Source organism: Myotis nattereri (genome assembly GCF_964212035.1).
Source record: "Myotis nattereri genome assembly, chromosome: 6".
Lineage (NCBI taxonomy): Eukaryota > Metazoa > Chordata > Mammalia > Chiroptera > Vespertilionidae > Myotis > Myotis nattereri.
This window is the reverse complement of record NC_138081.1, coordinates 68,353,828-68,368,964: the sequence shown is the minus strand read 5'-3', so window position 1 is coordinate 68,368,964 and position 15,137 is coordinate 68,353,828. Positions and strand designations below refer to the sequence as shown.

Sequence of the window (15,137 nt, the reverse complement as noted above, 5' to 3'; positions counted from 1 at the left end):
GCTTCTCCCGTTTGAGTCTGGGTCCCTAAAGACTCGCCTGTATCTGGAGCTCAGAGTCTGCGACTCCCTCCCGATTGAAAACGCCAACCGCACCCTCCGCTGCCAGCCCACTCGGTGCACTCCGCACCTCAGAATTTGACTTCAGCACTGCGCCTCCTTTGAGTGTCCGTATGCGTTTCTCTTTCCTCCTAGTTGTAGGACTTCCACTCAGCCAGCGTTCCTGTGGTTCTGGGTGATGTCCATTCCGTTTTTTAGTTTCACTTTTGAAGTAGTTGTTCAAGGCAGCTAACTCCAGCGTTAACCTATGCCGCCATCTTGGTTCCTGATCTTAATTTTAAGTGTTTTAATACCAGTAACTATGGAACACATAGTTAGCTGTCCGTACCAGTACTCCTCACTTTTTTTTTTCTTTAACCTCACTGCACACACAGAAAATTGCATTGGATCTTTGTCACATTAAGGCAGCGGTTCTCAACCTGTGGGTCGCGACCCCTTTGGCGGTCGAACGACCCTTTCACAGGGGTCGCCTAAGACCATCCTGCATATCAGATATTTACATTACGATTCATAACAGTAGCAACATTATAGTTATGAAGTTGCAACGAAAATAATTCGATGGTTGGGTCACAACATGAGGAACTGTTTTCAAAGGGCCAGAAGGTTGAGAACCACTGCATTAAGGGTATGTTAATGAGGTCTCCAGCAGTAATTGGCCTGCAGGCTCCAGTCACCCCAGGAACTGCCCTCCTGTACCAAGGATTAAAGGGAACTCTGTATTGGACAGGTTTAACCCATGTGTAGCATGCCAGTGCACACTGGAAAGCTCTGGTCTATACTCCCCAACTCAGTCCTGCTGAAGTCAAATTCTCTCTGAGATTCATTTCTCAGTTGCTCTGAGGACATTATTGGCTAATGCTACCTGTGTCACAATTCATGAGAGAAGAAAAAAAGGTGATGGCATGTAGACCTTAGTATCTTGTTGAATTTTTCCCCCCATTTTTGTTTGTGTGTGTAATCCTTTTCTCATGTGTTGTCTTCAGCAGAAATTGTCCCAGACATACCATTCTAGTATCTTTGTTTCCTTGTTTCCCTCCTGCTTTTCATTGCTTCACTGAGGTGTGCTGATTGTGACTTTTTGCATATGTGGCCTTTCTAGCTTTTATTCTGACTTTTTGAAAAAACTCCATTCTTCTTTTTTAAGTAAGTCATTTATTCCATGTCAGTAAAATCATGGCATATTTACTTTTGTCTATAAAATTGTTGTTTTTCCCCCCATTTATTTTTTGAAAAGCTTATTAAATAATATATCATTACTTAAATTCATCTCATAGTATGTATATGAAAATGGCTATTGAAATGTTTGTATCCCAGCCCAGATTCTTTATGCAGAAACTAATATTTAGTGTTACAAAGTTAGAACATTGTCTTGAGAGAAGTTTTTTGGAGTGATCCAATACTTTTAACAATTTTACCACAAACCCATAGAAAAGTTTATTACTCCTAAAATTAATTTCTATTTTCCTTGATAGCTCATTGTAGTTTACATAAAATTGCTAGAAACCAAATACTTAAATGTATCCAGGGATAAAGACCAATTTTACATTGTAATTTAGAAAATATTTTTTCTTAAATTTCATGGCATTCTACTTTATTCTTTAGTAAATCCTATATTATTCGTATTATTCTTTGATTCCCTTTATGATGAAGAATTAGTCCTCCTGTGCCTAAACATCTGAGTTTTTCTTTATCAGTTTCAGATGTTTAATTATTGTCACTATTCTTGCTTTAATAATATTTAGGATTATATTTTAAATTAAATGAAAGTTATTTAAAAATATGCCTTAACATTAAGCATATGTTTGTCTTAATTTTAAAATTAAATGGAGAGTAATTGGCATTAAAATTCTTTAATTGCAATGATATAAAATTATAGTCTTATTAAAGTATATATTTTACAATATTTTCTTGAAGTGTAGCCCAAATATTATCAAACTATTCTTCTGTCTTTTTATTTTTTTTTATTTTTATTTTTTTAAATATATTTTATTGATTTTTTACAGAGAGGAAGGGAGAGAGATAGAGAGTTAGAAACATCGATGAGAGAGAAACATCGATCAGCTGCCTCCTGCACATCTCCTACTGGGGATATGCCCGCAACCCAGGTACATGCCCTTGACCGGAACTGAACCTGGGACCTTTCAGTCCGCAGGCCGATGCTCTATCCACTGAGCCAAACTGGTTTTGGCTCTTCTGTCTTTTTAATAGATAAGTTTGAGTAGAGAAATTTTTGCTATCAATAGATGCTAATGTATTTTCATAAATAATAAGGTGTCATGAAATTATTTTATAAGATAAAACATTATTGTTTAAGTATTTCATAGCTATATTAAATATAATTGAACCATTAACTAAAATATACAGTGTTTTTATAATAAAATTTATGAAACTGTCACAGGGACAAGTCCTGTTGAAGTATTTCAACTACCCATATATTTGCTAGTTTTAATTCTACTAAAAGTCAAATGTGATAATATGTGTCTAATTTTGCTGCCCACTTTTTCACTCCATGAAGGACACAAAAGAAAAATTTCTATTCTGAATATATTCTAAACTCCAAATAGATCGAATTAGTAATGTGAAAGCAATAGACTTATGAGAAAATGTGCTTATTTGGTCTTGGAAGTTGATAATTATAAAGAAGGTCTAAACTTTAGAAAAGATATTTTCAAAATATATGAGAGGAAGCTCTAAAAATGAAGTTTTTGACTATACAATTGCAAGTACTTTCAGGTAGGTTCAATATTTTCAGTAAGATAGAAAAAGACCTGCTCTCTGAGCAACTTTCAAATATGCAATACAGTATTATTAACTACTAGAGGCCCAGTGTACGAATTCGTGCACCAGTGGCATCCCTCAGCCTGGCCTGTGGGATTGAGCTGAAACCGACTCTCCAACAAGCCCCTAAGGGATCCTGGATTGTGAGAGGGCGCAGGCCAGGCCGAGGGACCCCACTGGTGCACAATTGGGGCAAGGGAGGGATGTGGGAGGTTGCCAGCCAGGGAGGGACCATGGAGGGCTCCAGGGTCCGATTGACCAGACCCCAGCAGCAAGCTAACCTACCAGTCGGCACATCTGCCCCCTGATGATCATTGCACATCATAGCAGCTGGTTGACCGGTCAACTCTCTGCTCCCTGGTGGTCAGTGCACATCATAGCAAGTGGTTGAGCAGCCTTAGCATATCATTTGCATATTATGCTTTGATTGGTTGAACAGACAACCGGAAGACCAGACACTTAGCATACTAGGTTTTTATTATATAGGATAGTCATTGTGTTATATATTACATCCCAATGGCCTATTTTTTTTTTTTTTGTCAGATGAAGGCTTTGTTATTTATTTATTTATTTATTTATTTATTTATTGCTTAAAGTATTACAAAGGGTATTACATATGTGTCCATTTTATCCCCCCGCCCTAGACAGTCCCCTAGCCTCCCCTATCCCCCAGTGTCTTATGTCCATTGGTTATGCTTATATGCATGCATACAAGTCCTTTAGTTGATCTCTTACCCCCCTACCTCCTGCCCCCCAACCCTCCTCGGCCTTCCCGCTGCAGTTTGACAATCTGTTTGAGGCAGCTCTGCCTCTGTATCTATTATTGTTCAAAAGTTTATAATGGTCTCTATTATCCATGAATGAGTGAGATCATGTGGTATTTTTCCTTCATTGACTGGCTTATTTCACTTAGCATAATGTCCCTATGATGTAACAATCACCAGACTTATTACCAGTATTTATTCTCAAGAGAAATCGAATAATAATTATATCATATGCCTTTCAAGTTACTGATTTTAAACAAAGTCTTGCATTATGTCTAATGTTTCTTGAAGAATAGCAAATTATCTCTTGAAAATTCTGTTTTTTATTTGTTTAACTGATGATTGCTGTATTAGTTTTAGGTGTTTTAATATCAAGATTTTCTTATGTTTCTATCTCAAAACTATTGAGCATAGTAGCAGGTGTTTATTAATCTTCTGGGTTTTTTAAATGGACAGTCATTTAATGTGTACTACAAATAGTAGATAAAACTGCATTTATATAAATTTGTGATGTGACTTTGTTTTTGGTTTTGTTTCTTAGCAGGTCTGTGTGATATTAATGAAGGGACTGTAGTCCCAGAGGATCGCTGCAAATCTCCAACTTCTGGTAATTTGAGTTTTATTTCATTAACAATTATAATTCTACAAAAATCAACATAGCATGTCAGTATTCCGTTTTATAGGTACGGATTTAAAATACAACTATAAGAAGCTTTGGTGTCGAATATTTATTCTTAAAAATCATATCAGTATTTTTTGCTTTTTCATTAAGTGAAAAGAAATGCCCTAGATAAAAATCTACAGCTATTACCTATTAAGAGTCATATAGCTATTTACTAAGGTTTGTACTAGTTATACATTTTTTAGAGAAAATAGATATTACTTTTTACCAGTGGATCAGATGGTTTAGTTATCTAACCTTGTCTTTGCTTTAGGCATGCCTGTCATCATTTGGTAGAAGACTACTCTAATCCTCCAGTAATGTCCATTTAAATATGAAAGATTTTTAACATTGGTATTCTACTGGTGACTGTCGACAATTAGAATAATTGAAGACTATTTATATCTATACTTATTTTTTATAAAAGTAATATTTAATATAGTTTTATAGCTATATTAAAGCAATTGTACTTTTTTATTTATATATAAGTCTTTATGTAACCTATTTATATATTGGTATTTTAGAGAAACTTTTAGTAGCTTTTCAGTCTTCATAAGATTAAGAGGACCCTGAATTTATTATGTTTTCAGTGGATTGAAACTTCGCTAATCTTTAATAAAGTTGACTTCATAGTTTTAGCTACCATATTTATTAAATCATTCTGGTTGGAAACTTTCATCGGTTTTCTACTAGAAAGATTGTTCTTAACATAAGGTAAATTGTTCTTAGGTTCTGATCCTTAGCTGGTTCTACTACATCAGAATTCTAAGAATTGGAAATATTGAGAAGTATATTTCACTTTCTCTCTTAATACTTCAGTTTAGCATTTTATTAGTTACAGGACTTAAAAATGTTTTCCTTTTAATTGCATTTTCTTGATATTGCACAAGTGAACCATTCTTTAAAATATATCTAACTTCTGGTTTTCTTGAATCTTTAAATTTCATATTTAAATTCACTTACCAAGCTAATGAAATATATTGAGCCATAGAAATCATTCACATAATTAGCACCTAATATTAAGTCTGAGCATTGGTAGAATAAAATTTGAATGAATGATATGGAGTAGAGTAACTGTATATTCCACCTTACAGGACTAGAGTTATTTCAGAATAAAATTCTGTAAACCTACCCCTTTGACACTATATTGTTAATAGCTTGGATCTTCCACTGCCTGTCTGTTTTTAAATAGTTAATAGCAGTCTTTGCTACCTATCATAGGCCAGTTGTCTTACTATTTGTAACGTTTGCCTTCATTCCTATTAGCATTCTAATAAAGAAATAAAGGGATAATTTATATGAACACAATCCTGCTAATTTAGGATGGTCAGAAAAGAAAAATGGCTGGAGTGAGTTTGAGGTGAATGTGAAGAACCACAAGAGCATCATGTTATTAAAACCCTGGAAAGTAGTAATTAAATTACTAGCTTCAAATACTTTCTGTAGTGCAGCAGATAATAAATAAGACAAATAAATAGTTAAATGATACACTATAGATTATTAAAACCAATATAGCTAATAGAAAACTCTTTGTATCAATGAGAGAAGAGGAAATGTATAACAGTGGGTTGAAAGTTAAAATGAGTTCCTTAAATACTAAAAAGGACCAATATTATAGAAATGAATTAGAGGCCTGGTGTGTGCCCTCTCACAGTCTGGGACCCCTCGGGAGATAACCACCTGCAGGCTTAGGCCCACTCCATGGGTGGCAGATGGCCAGACCCGATCCCTCGGTGCCTGCCCCGCCTCCCCGGCTCACACACGGCAGGGCCAATCCGGGGGGTGGGGCGCCACCCCGGGTTGGGTCGCACACGTTACGCCCGGGCGGGCTGGCCGATCGCTGCTGCCCCGCACGGCCACCCCAGGTCAAGTCGCACACGGGATGCCCAGATAGAGGCCAGGGAGGCTGGCCAATCGCTGCTGCACTGCCCGGCTTCCCCGGGTTGGGTCGCACACGGACGCCCGCCGCCCCGGGTTGCAGATAGCAGGCCCAGATGGTGGCGGGGCTGGCGGGATGGCACTGCCCCGCCCTGCCTGCAGTATGCAAATTAGGCGCCATCTTTGTTGGCGGCTATTTTGCATATCATGCTGATTAGCCGATGGGAGGCATAGCGAAGGTACGGTAAATTACCATGTTTGTCTATTATTAGATAGGATATGCCCTTTTTCAAAACTAGTGCATTTACTCAAAAGAATACATATAAATGAAGAGGAACTTTTTTGAAAAGGTTTTAAATCTCTTGGTCAAGTTTTGTGATCTCAACAGTTTAGTCAGTGTTAAAGTTATATTAAAAATAGTTTGCCTTTCCCCATTTATTTTTAAATAATCAGTCTCTCTGAAATATAAAATTAATTCTGTCTTCCTGAATTAACATTGAAAATTATTATTTCCATCTCTTTGATCTTTATTTTTAAAAACTCCCATTGCTTCACTGAACACTTTAGTAGGGTTGGAATTTTTATTTTAGCACAGCATTCAAAATTTTTGTGTGTATTCATGTTAAAATGATTAAAAAAAACACATTTGTCAGATTACTTGAAATTGCAAAAGCCACACATACCATGATATAAATGGTGCCTTCATGAATTGCCATGTACCCTAGAGAAAAAACAAAAAGCTGTGTATATTTTCTATGTTTATTTAATCATAGTAATTTGGTAAATGTATTCAAGTAGGACACTCAAAACAATTTTGGAACTTTTTCATGAGATAGCACAGAAGTATGATAAGCAGTGGTAGGCATTTTTAGTTAGGAGAAAAATCTATAAATCTGCTTTTTAAATTTACAGTTATGGAAATACTAGACATAGTTTTATACTTATGTTTAGATATATTAACTTGTTACTTCTCTACTTTGCAATATATGAAAAAAACAAGTATTAATAACTTTTGTACATTCATGTGGCTGTAGTTAGTATCAGAAATGACAGTGACATTATAAAATATATAGCATCGTATCATAACCATATTTTTCTTTACATCTGAATTATACTTATATGAAAAATAAGTGTGTTATTTGTATCCCTGAAAATGTTACTGAGCTCAATGTTACTTATATGATTTGTTTATATAGGATTTATGAGGACCTATAAATGCTGTTTAGCAAAAGTATGTGGTTTTTAAAAAGTAATCTTTTAAGACTCTTATAAAGTGATTAGATCCTGCCATTGTTGGCAGGTTTTACTTGCTGTGAAAAGCCACCTCACAAGTTTTTGTCACAAGGAAAATTTTGACCTTATTTATTAAGGTTCAGTACTTTCACTGGGATAAAAAAGGAAATAAAAACAGAAAAACGTTTTTATTTATTGCCAGTTCTATTTGAGATCTTTGCTTCTAATAGAAAAGCTTTATTCTTTCAGCAAATGTTTACTTAATGGTTTCTAGAGGTAAAGATTGCACTGAGTGCAAAGGAGATGCAAAGATAAATCAGTTGGGGGACCAGTTTTTCAGAAATTCAGTCCAGGGAGAAGGTCATAATGTGTAAACTTAAAATATAAGGTATTAATTGATTAACATTAGATAAAGTGTTATGGGAATTCAGAGGAATAGGAGTGATTTATTTACAGCTGAGGGGATTGAAAAATTTAATGGATGAGATCATTTTAACTGTTTTATAAAAATTGTTTAATTCTAATTAGTCAACTAGAATACTACTTAAGAATGCATTTATAATAAAAGATATGTGTTCAAAATTAAAGAAATACTGTGAAAAATTAGAAACACCTTTTTAAAGAAAATGACAAATAAAATCATAATTATAAAAATTATTAGACCTGACCAGATGGCTCAGTTGGTTGGAGAATCATCCTATACACCAAAAGGTTGCAGGTTTGATTCCCAGTCAGGGCACATACCTGGGTTGAGGGTTCAATCCCCAGTCAGGGCTCAGACAGGAGATATGTATGTTTCTCTTTCTCTCTCTCCTTCCTCTCTCTCTTAAAAAAAAATATTAGAAGTCACAGATGAAATAAAATTTTATATTTCTTAACCTTATAAATTTAAATAGATATTTGAACATAGCTAAACTTATAAGTACTACCCTCAGTATTTTAAAGGCCTTTATGGTAATAATTGAATTTGTATATTCTTTTGAAGTTTGTATCTAGAAAGCTAACTCTCAATTTTACCAGTATAGTACTTGTACAGGATTCTGAGTTCTACTAGATAAACTTTATTCAGTTAACTAATATCAAGAACTTTACATTTTCTTCCAGAAACAGTTAACCTCTACTTTATATTTTTCTTTTTCTGTTCTCTAACATACAGTATTAACCCAAATTTTTCCCAATTGATGTAACTTATAAAAATATTATAAATTAGAGTTGTTTTTTATGTATACTAGGGATTGGTCTACCATGAAAGATAATGCAATATTGATTTCCATTCTTACTTTAATATTATAAGAATTCTTGTTAACTATATACATGATATTTCTTTGTGGCCAATCATATAGAAACTTGTTTTAGAGGTTACCAGATTATTTTGTTTGTATTTGTCCCTGTGACAACTCAGTGTTTGTGACTGACTATTTGCCTGTTCCTTCTGTTGTCTTCATTGTGTAGGTTCTTCATCACCACACAATTCAGATGATGAACAAAAAATGAATAATTTTATAGAAAAGGGTATAGTATCTTTATTTTAAAGTATTTATTTTAATTATGTTTAATTTATTTAGTTTATGTTGACTAGATTTTGACATTTTATATCAAAATATTATTTTCAGTGAAGACCAAAAGCAGAAAGTTTTCCAAGATGGTAGCCAGTGATATAGGTAGGAAATAGAAATTTCTGTTTTGTTTCTAATTCTTGCTATATGCAATGTTAACTCAATACCGAAAAATTATCTAATGCATTGCATTTGTATATATTAATTTGTTATTCCTGTGCTAAACAATCTCTTGGGCTGTGTTTCTTCTAAACTCAGAGCAATAATTATTAGAAATCAGTTAAATTGGGTTGCAGTTCTTCCTCTGACTTGTGTGAATTTTTCTATTAATTTTCATTTTTGCTCTACTTTAAAATAAGCAGGGTTCAATTTATGACATAAGTAGTACAATTTTATACCCTCAAGTTTTAAATATCTTAGAGTTTTATTTATATTTTTCTACCTTTATTCCATTTCCTCATATTATCAAGACCCTAAATTTCAAGGAAATGCTTCTCTAAAAAACTGACTCTTTTAATCTGTAATCTTCACTATCCTTGAGTTAATGAGAATTTTCGAGGACCACCCCCCCCCCACCACCACCACCAATAAAAATGAGTGATGGAGAGTATTTTATATTAATCATTTTGTCTTCATGAATGTCCTTTGAAATGAATTGCTCACTCTAAGGTTTTCAAAGTTTAAAAATGATAGACAGATATATAACTAAACCTTGGGGACATAATCAAACTAGGGTTTTTTGGTCTAAAAATTTGAATATTCTCTGAAATTTTTTAAAGACTTAAGGAACACCATTTTTTGAAAAGAGAATAAATTTAATTTGTTATTTAAATCCAAAATTTTTATTATACTGTTACTATATTACTTATTTCCTCCAAAATTTCCATCATATAGTTCTTGAATTGTATTAAGTTGGATGAATTTCTAGGCAACTGAAATAGATTTACTTTTTCTCAACTGATAAAGTTTACTATATAGTGAAGTTAAGTTGTAAACTTTCTTAGAAGTAGTGTCCATATTGTCAGCATTTTGTAAATTGAACCCTGTTTAGTCATATTAACGTTGGCTGATTTAGCACCTCTGGCCATTTTTTAAATAAGGTGATTTATTCTTGGGCAAAGGACTCTTCATTTGTGGAGAATCAATTATTTTACCTCTTTGTATTTGTGGGATTTTAGTGAATCAATGGGTAATAGTTAAATCATTTAAATTATGTACTAACACTACAGCATAATACTTTTCAGCAAATTTTCTTTATAATATGTTCTATCTTAATATTTTAGAGCTTATTTACTGTTATGTAATGTAAATAGTTACAAGGGACTTTGCTACATATAATTTACCAAAGAACTTTTAAAATTTTGTTACCTAGAAGTTTTACCTTGCATGAAAGTGACTGTACATAATTAAATTTTTAGAATAATTTCTATGTCTGATTTTTTTATTCTGGGGTTATATTTCCTTTGTTAAATATAATGACTGCCTTTCATTTTCCCCAGTATTTTGAATGGAATATGTATCATGTAATGTCTGAGCTTGAATATTTGAAAGACATCATTTAACAAATTTATTAGGACTGAGAACATTATTGAAAGGATACTTCTTTGATAATGGTCTCACTTTATTTTTATGTTATTAGCAAGTTTTTCTTTTTGTCATGCCAGTTTTTATAGTTATATTCATTGGGAAATGTTAAACTTATTTATCTTTTCAAGCTTTGTTGGTTATGCAGTTATACATAAGTTATTTTTTATCTTCAGAAACCACTGTTAAATCTTCTATTTTACATATAATTTTGGTTTTGGTTGGAATCTTTCAGTGTCTTTTTAATCCCAAGATATATCCCAAGGTATATAGAACAAAAGTTCACTTCTAAATTTGTTCTTCATTCTAATGGAGCCTGCCTATTTTATACTATAAAGTTTTTGCCATTTAAAAAAAATGACACAATTTATCTCCCTACTTTAACATCAAGTTTTGTAATAAGACTTAGCATAAGATATATATTGAAGAAACACATAAAATGTCAATGAAATATTGGGAAAAAATTCATAGTATTGCCTGAAGACCTTTCTATGGAAATGTGTTTTCCATGAGAAGCTTATGGTGTCAGAAGTGTTAAGACTCCTTGGGCATTCTGAACTCTCTGTTTCCTATCATCCAATTTCATACTTGCTCTGTAGTATCTTGAACCTCATAAAATGATCACCTCTCTCTTTCTCAATCTACAAACATTTATAGCTTCAGCTTTAGGCAATTATGCAGTGGCCTAATAGAGTAAGGCATAAGAATTAAGCCTAGAACACCCGATGCTGACCACTGGTAAGAGAACCACTCTGTGTAAAAGGCTGACAGAATATCTTGGCTCTGAAAATGTCCCTTAGTTTCACCTACTCTTTGAAAGTAACGGCAGTTGCTGTCATGCTGGAGAGGGTAGGGAGAAAAGAGTGGGTTGCAGAATGCCATTCTCGCTTTAACAGTCTAACTCAAGCATGGAAAATGAACCCTGTTTTTACTGCCCGACATTCAGCTGAGGTAGCTGAGATGATAATAATTTAAAAAAAAATATACTTAGCAATTAATTTAATTTACTCTGTAACTTGTTTTTTTTCACCCTTTTTGACAAACGAGGCAACTTGAGAGGTAGAGCTTAAGTAATGTATGTATTGTTATACAACTAGCCAGGATTTACACCCAAGTAGTCTGACTCTACTTTTTGTCCTCTTTGACACTATACAACCTTACTTCTTAAGACAATTTATTGAACGATTCAAAAACAAATCTATTGTGTGATTTGCAGCTAGATCTTCTGGTTATGGCCCTGTTCTATCAGCATGGCTCGTATTAGGTTCTGTCCTAGCACCAGATTATGGAGGCCATCTTGGTACCCATCACCCAAACATAATGTACAATGTCTGGAAGTCTACTTTCCTCGAAGACCAGACTCCAAGGAAAGTAGACCAAACAGTACAGTCCCCTAACCAATCTACCCATAGCCTAGCTTCATTGTTCGTTTCTTGACTGATAGCTAAGTCAGGTAAATGACACTGACAATGACTTTGTTGTTCGTGCATAAGAGCAGCCTAAGAAGACATAACTTTAGTCTTGTGACTTTAACAGTAAAAATATAGCAGAATGTAATGCAGTTCCAGCATTCCTAAAGAAAGGTACATGCATGTAATACATATCCAGTGATTTGTTTTGCCTTTTCATATCTTATGATTAATTTTTGTCAGTAAAATTTTAAAGAACATTTCCAAAGTCGATAACTTTCCTATAGTGTTAGAAATGTCTGTAAGTCATTTAGAAAATAAGATTTGTTACCAATTTTTTTCTGCTCGTTATTTAAATTTTATAAAATTTTGGAAGTATGGAGTTTGTAAAGCTTTTTGTTATTTAAATTCATATAAAAATAGTCCTAAAATATTTATCTTTGTTAAAGTATTAACCCAGTTAATCATGACATTCTTATGCATAAAATATGATCTAGATGTTTGCTAGGTTTTGACTGCATGATTAACCTTTCCTAAAACTTATTAATTCTATTTCATGATGATTCTGTTTTATTCTGAAAGATTTCCAGCTGGATTCTGTAGACTACAACACTGCTCATGTCTAATTTTATTACTAATTTTCATATAGAAGAAATGATTACCAAATTGATTACATAATGCTATGAGGGGGAAATAATATTAGAGGTTAAAGAATAAAGATTCAAAAGTATCGCGAGTTGAGTGCTGTGATAAAACAAATGGAAATAATAGCTCTATTTAAGTAATGGCTCCTAAGTTACACTATACTATATATTTTTAATATGGTAGTTGTTAATATAATATAGGCAGCATTATATACCTCGAAGGCCCTTTTTATCTTTCAAATTTCGAGTTAGCAATTAATTGGGTAATACTGGATTTTCTTTCTTAGAAAAAATTTTGAAGTTCATAAAATGAAGATAATTTTCATTAGTCCAAGTGCTATTTTTAGTAGTTCTCTTATACATGAATCCCAATGATTTCTTTTTTAAATTAAAGTGTTCTAACATAACTGAAATCTGCTCTTTGTCATTATATTCTAAACCACTAACTCATTAATATTATAATTTTAAAGCAGCTCAAGCCCCTTTAATTTTCATGAAAGAAATTGAGTCTCAAAGAAGTTAAATGGCATATCCAAAGTAATGTCCCATAGTAATGACTTAAATCAGGACCAGAATCCAGGACTCTTGACAGTTGTTTTATTATAGCTGTCTCCCCTCTCATGGAGTCTTTCTTGTGTGGCCTTCCAATTCTTTTATATTTAAAAGTTGAAAAACAAATTCTTAGAAGCCCATTTGCAGTTTGGTATATGAATGAAAACTATGTATCAAATTAATTTAGAATTTTAACTTATAAAATCATTCCAGTTCATTTAAAAACTCAAATTAGTACTGACATTTCTACTTCATATTCCCCAATATTTAATCTAAAATGTGGCTGTTAATGTATAGAAGTTTATATTTAATCCACAATATGGCCATTGAAAGAATAAAAGCTCATCTTGAAAGAGAATACAAGTCAAATGTGCAGTAATGCCATTTTACAGGTAACCTCAATATTTTCTACTTTGAAAGATTATTAGTTACCCTTAGTTGGTCAAGAACTAAATTTCACAGACATATACTTTAAAACTATTACATAAAACTGAGTCCCTCTAATGAATTCTTTTTCTTTTTCAGGATGACTAAAATCAGAAGAGTATGGCATATTTTGTATTCACATTTTAATTGTATTTCTGATGTATTTTCTGACAAATTTTATAATAAAATCTGATCAGCAAAGTATGTGCTTTATATCCTAGTACTTAACTGTATTGTTTCTCTCTTTATAGAAAATCATCCTTTTCTTACATCAGAAGGATGTATAATGATCTTTTTAAAAATAACTTGCTATTTGTTTTCTAACATAAAATTAGTCCAGATAAAGTAAGATTATTGAAATAATTTTTTCAACTATTGTTTGAACAGAACTATTAATGTGGCAATTTATGTTCTGCCATTAGTTTGCTATGGCTGCCATAACAAAAATAATATATACTAGGTTGCTTAAACAGCAGAAATTTATTTTCTCTAAAATAGCCCTGGAGGCTAGAAGTCCAAGATCTAGGTGTCGACGGATTTGGTTTCTTCCAAGGCCTCTCTCCTTGCTGATGGCTGCTTCTTCAAAGTGTCCTTACATAATCTTTCTTCTGTGTAGCTGCACCCTGGTGTTTCTGTGTGTCCAAAGTTCCTCTACTTAGAAGGATTAGGGCCCACTCATAATGGCCTCCCTTCAATGTAGTCACCTCTTTAAAGGCCCTATTTCCAAGTAAAGTCACATTTTGAGGTGCTGGAGATTACAGCTTCAACATAAGAATTTTGGGGGCAGTGTTCAGCCTATAATACTTATTATATTAAGTGTATATAATACCATTTATTCTGTAGAAAATGAACTTTGAGATGTTGCAGAGTTTAACTGGTGATATCCTAGACACTAAGTTTTATGAATTTATGGAAAACAAACAGGATAGAAAAATAATGTAGACAAAAGCTCTAGAAATTCAATAATTAAAAGAACTCGTTATTGTCAAATATTTGCCAGACAGGTATTAGTATCCCTTTAAAGATTGCCCTTCATTTCAGGAAATAGATATGTGCTCTCTATTTCCAAAACTTATCTTTATGATTAATAGGCTTGTACTTGAGTTGCCCTGTTTTTCTCTTCATTTCACTTATGAAGAAATTTAGCATTTTTCTATAGAAGCAAAATTCCAGTGACAGTTTTAATTTATTCATTCATTCATCACCATGTTTATTGAACACATATTAAATGCTAGATACATATATAGATATAATATTTTTTAAGATATATTGTGTTTCCAAACTAATGGAATTTAGATATTTTGAACTAATACTATTTACATTATTAATTCAAATGGCTATTAAAATATGTGTTACAACTGATAAGAGAATTTCTACATTCTGGTCCCACTTTGCCCCTTGGGTTTTTACCCTTTCCTACAAGCTGACTTTTAGTTGTTTTATTACTCTGATTGTTTTGTTTAATGTCATATATTTCAACATTATCCTTAAAGTAGTATTAGGTCTCTGTAGGTGGTGAGAAAAGTGATATTGTCACTTTATTCTAATTATTATTATTTTTTATAGCTTAAAGCATTAAAAGGGTATTACATATG

At 32.9% G+C, this 15,137-nt stretch overlaps 1 protein-coding gene across 1 annotated transcript in view; it reads left to right on the top strand.

The window, feature by feature from the left end:
* STXBP5 (syntaxin binding protein 5) overlaps nucleotides 1-15,137 on the top strand; it is a 153,155-nt gene that overhangs the window by 105,570 nt on the left and 32,448 nt on the right. Inside the window, exons 19-21 of the mRNA XM_081094310.1 lie at nucleotides 4,141-4,206; nucleotides 8,824-8,883; nucleotides 8,985-9,032. Of these exons, the coding sequence (XP_080950436.1) occupies nucleotides 4,141-4,206; nucleotides 8,824-8,883; nucleotides 8,985-9,032 (174 nt within the window). The remainder of the gene's footprint in view (nucleotides 1-4,140; nucleotides 4,207-8,823; nucleotides 8,884-8,984; nucleotides 9,033-15,137) is intronic.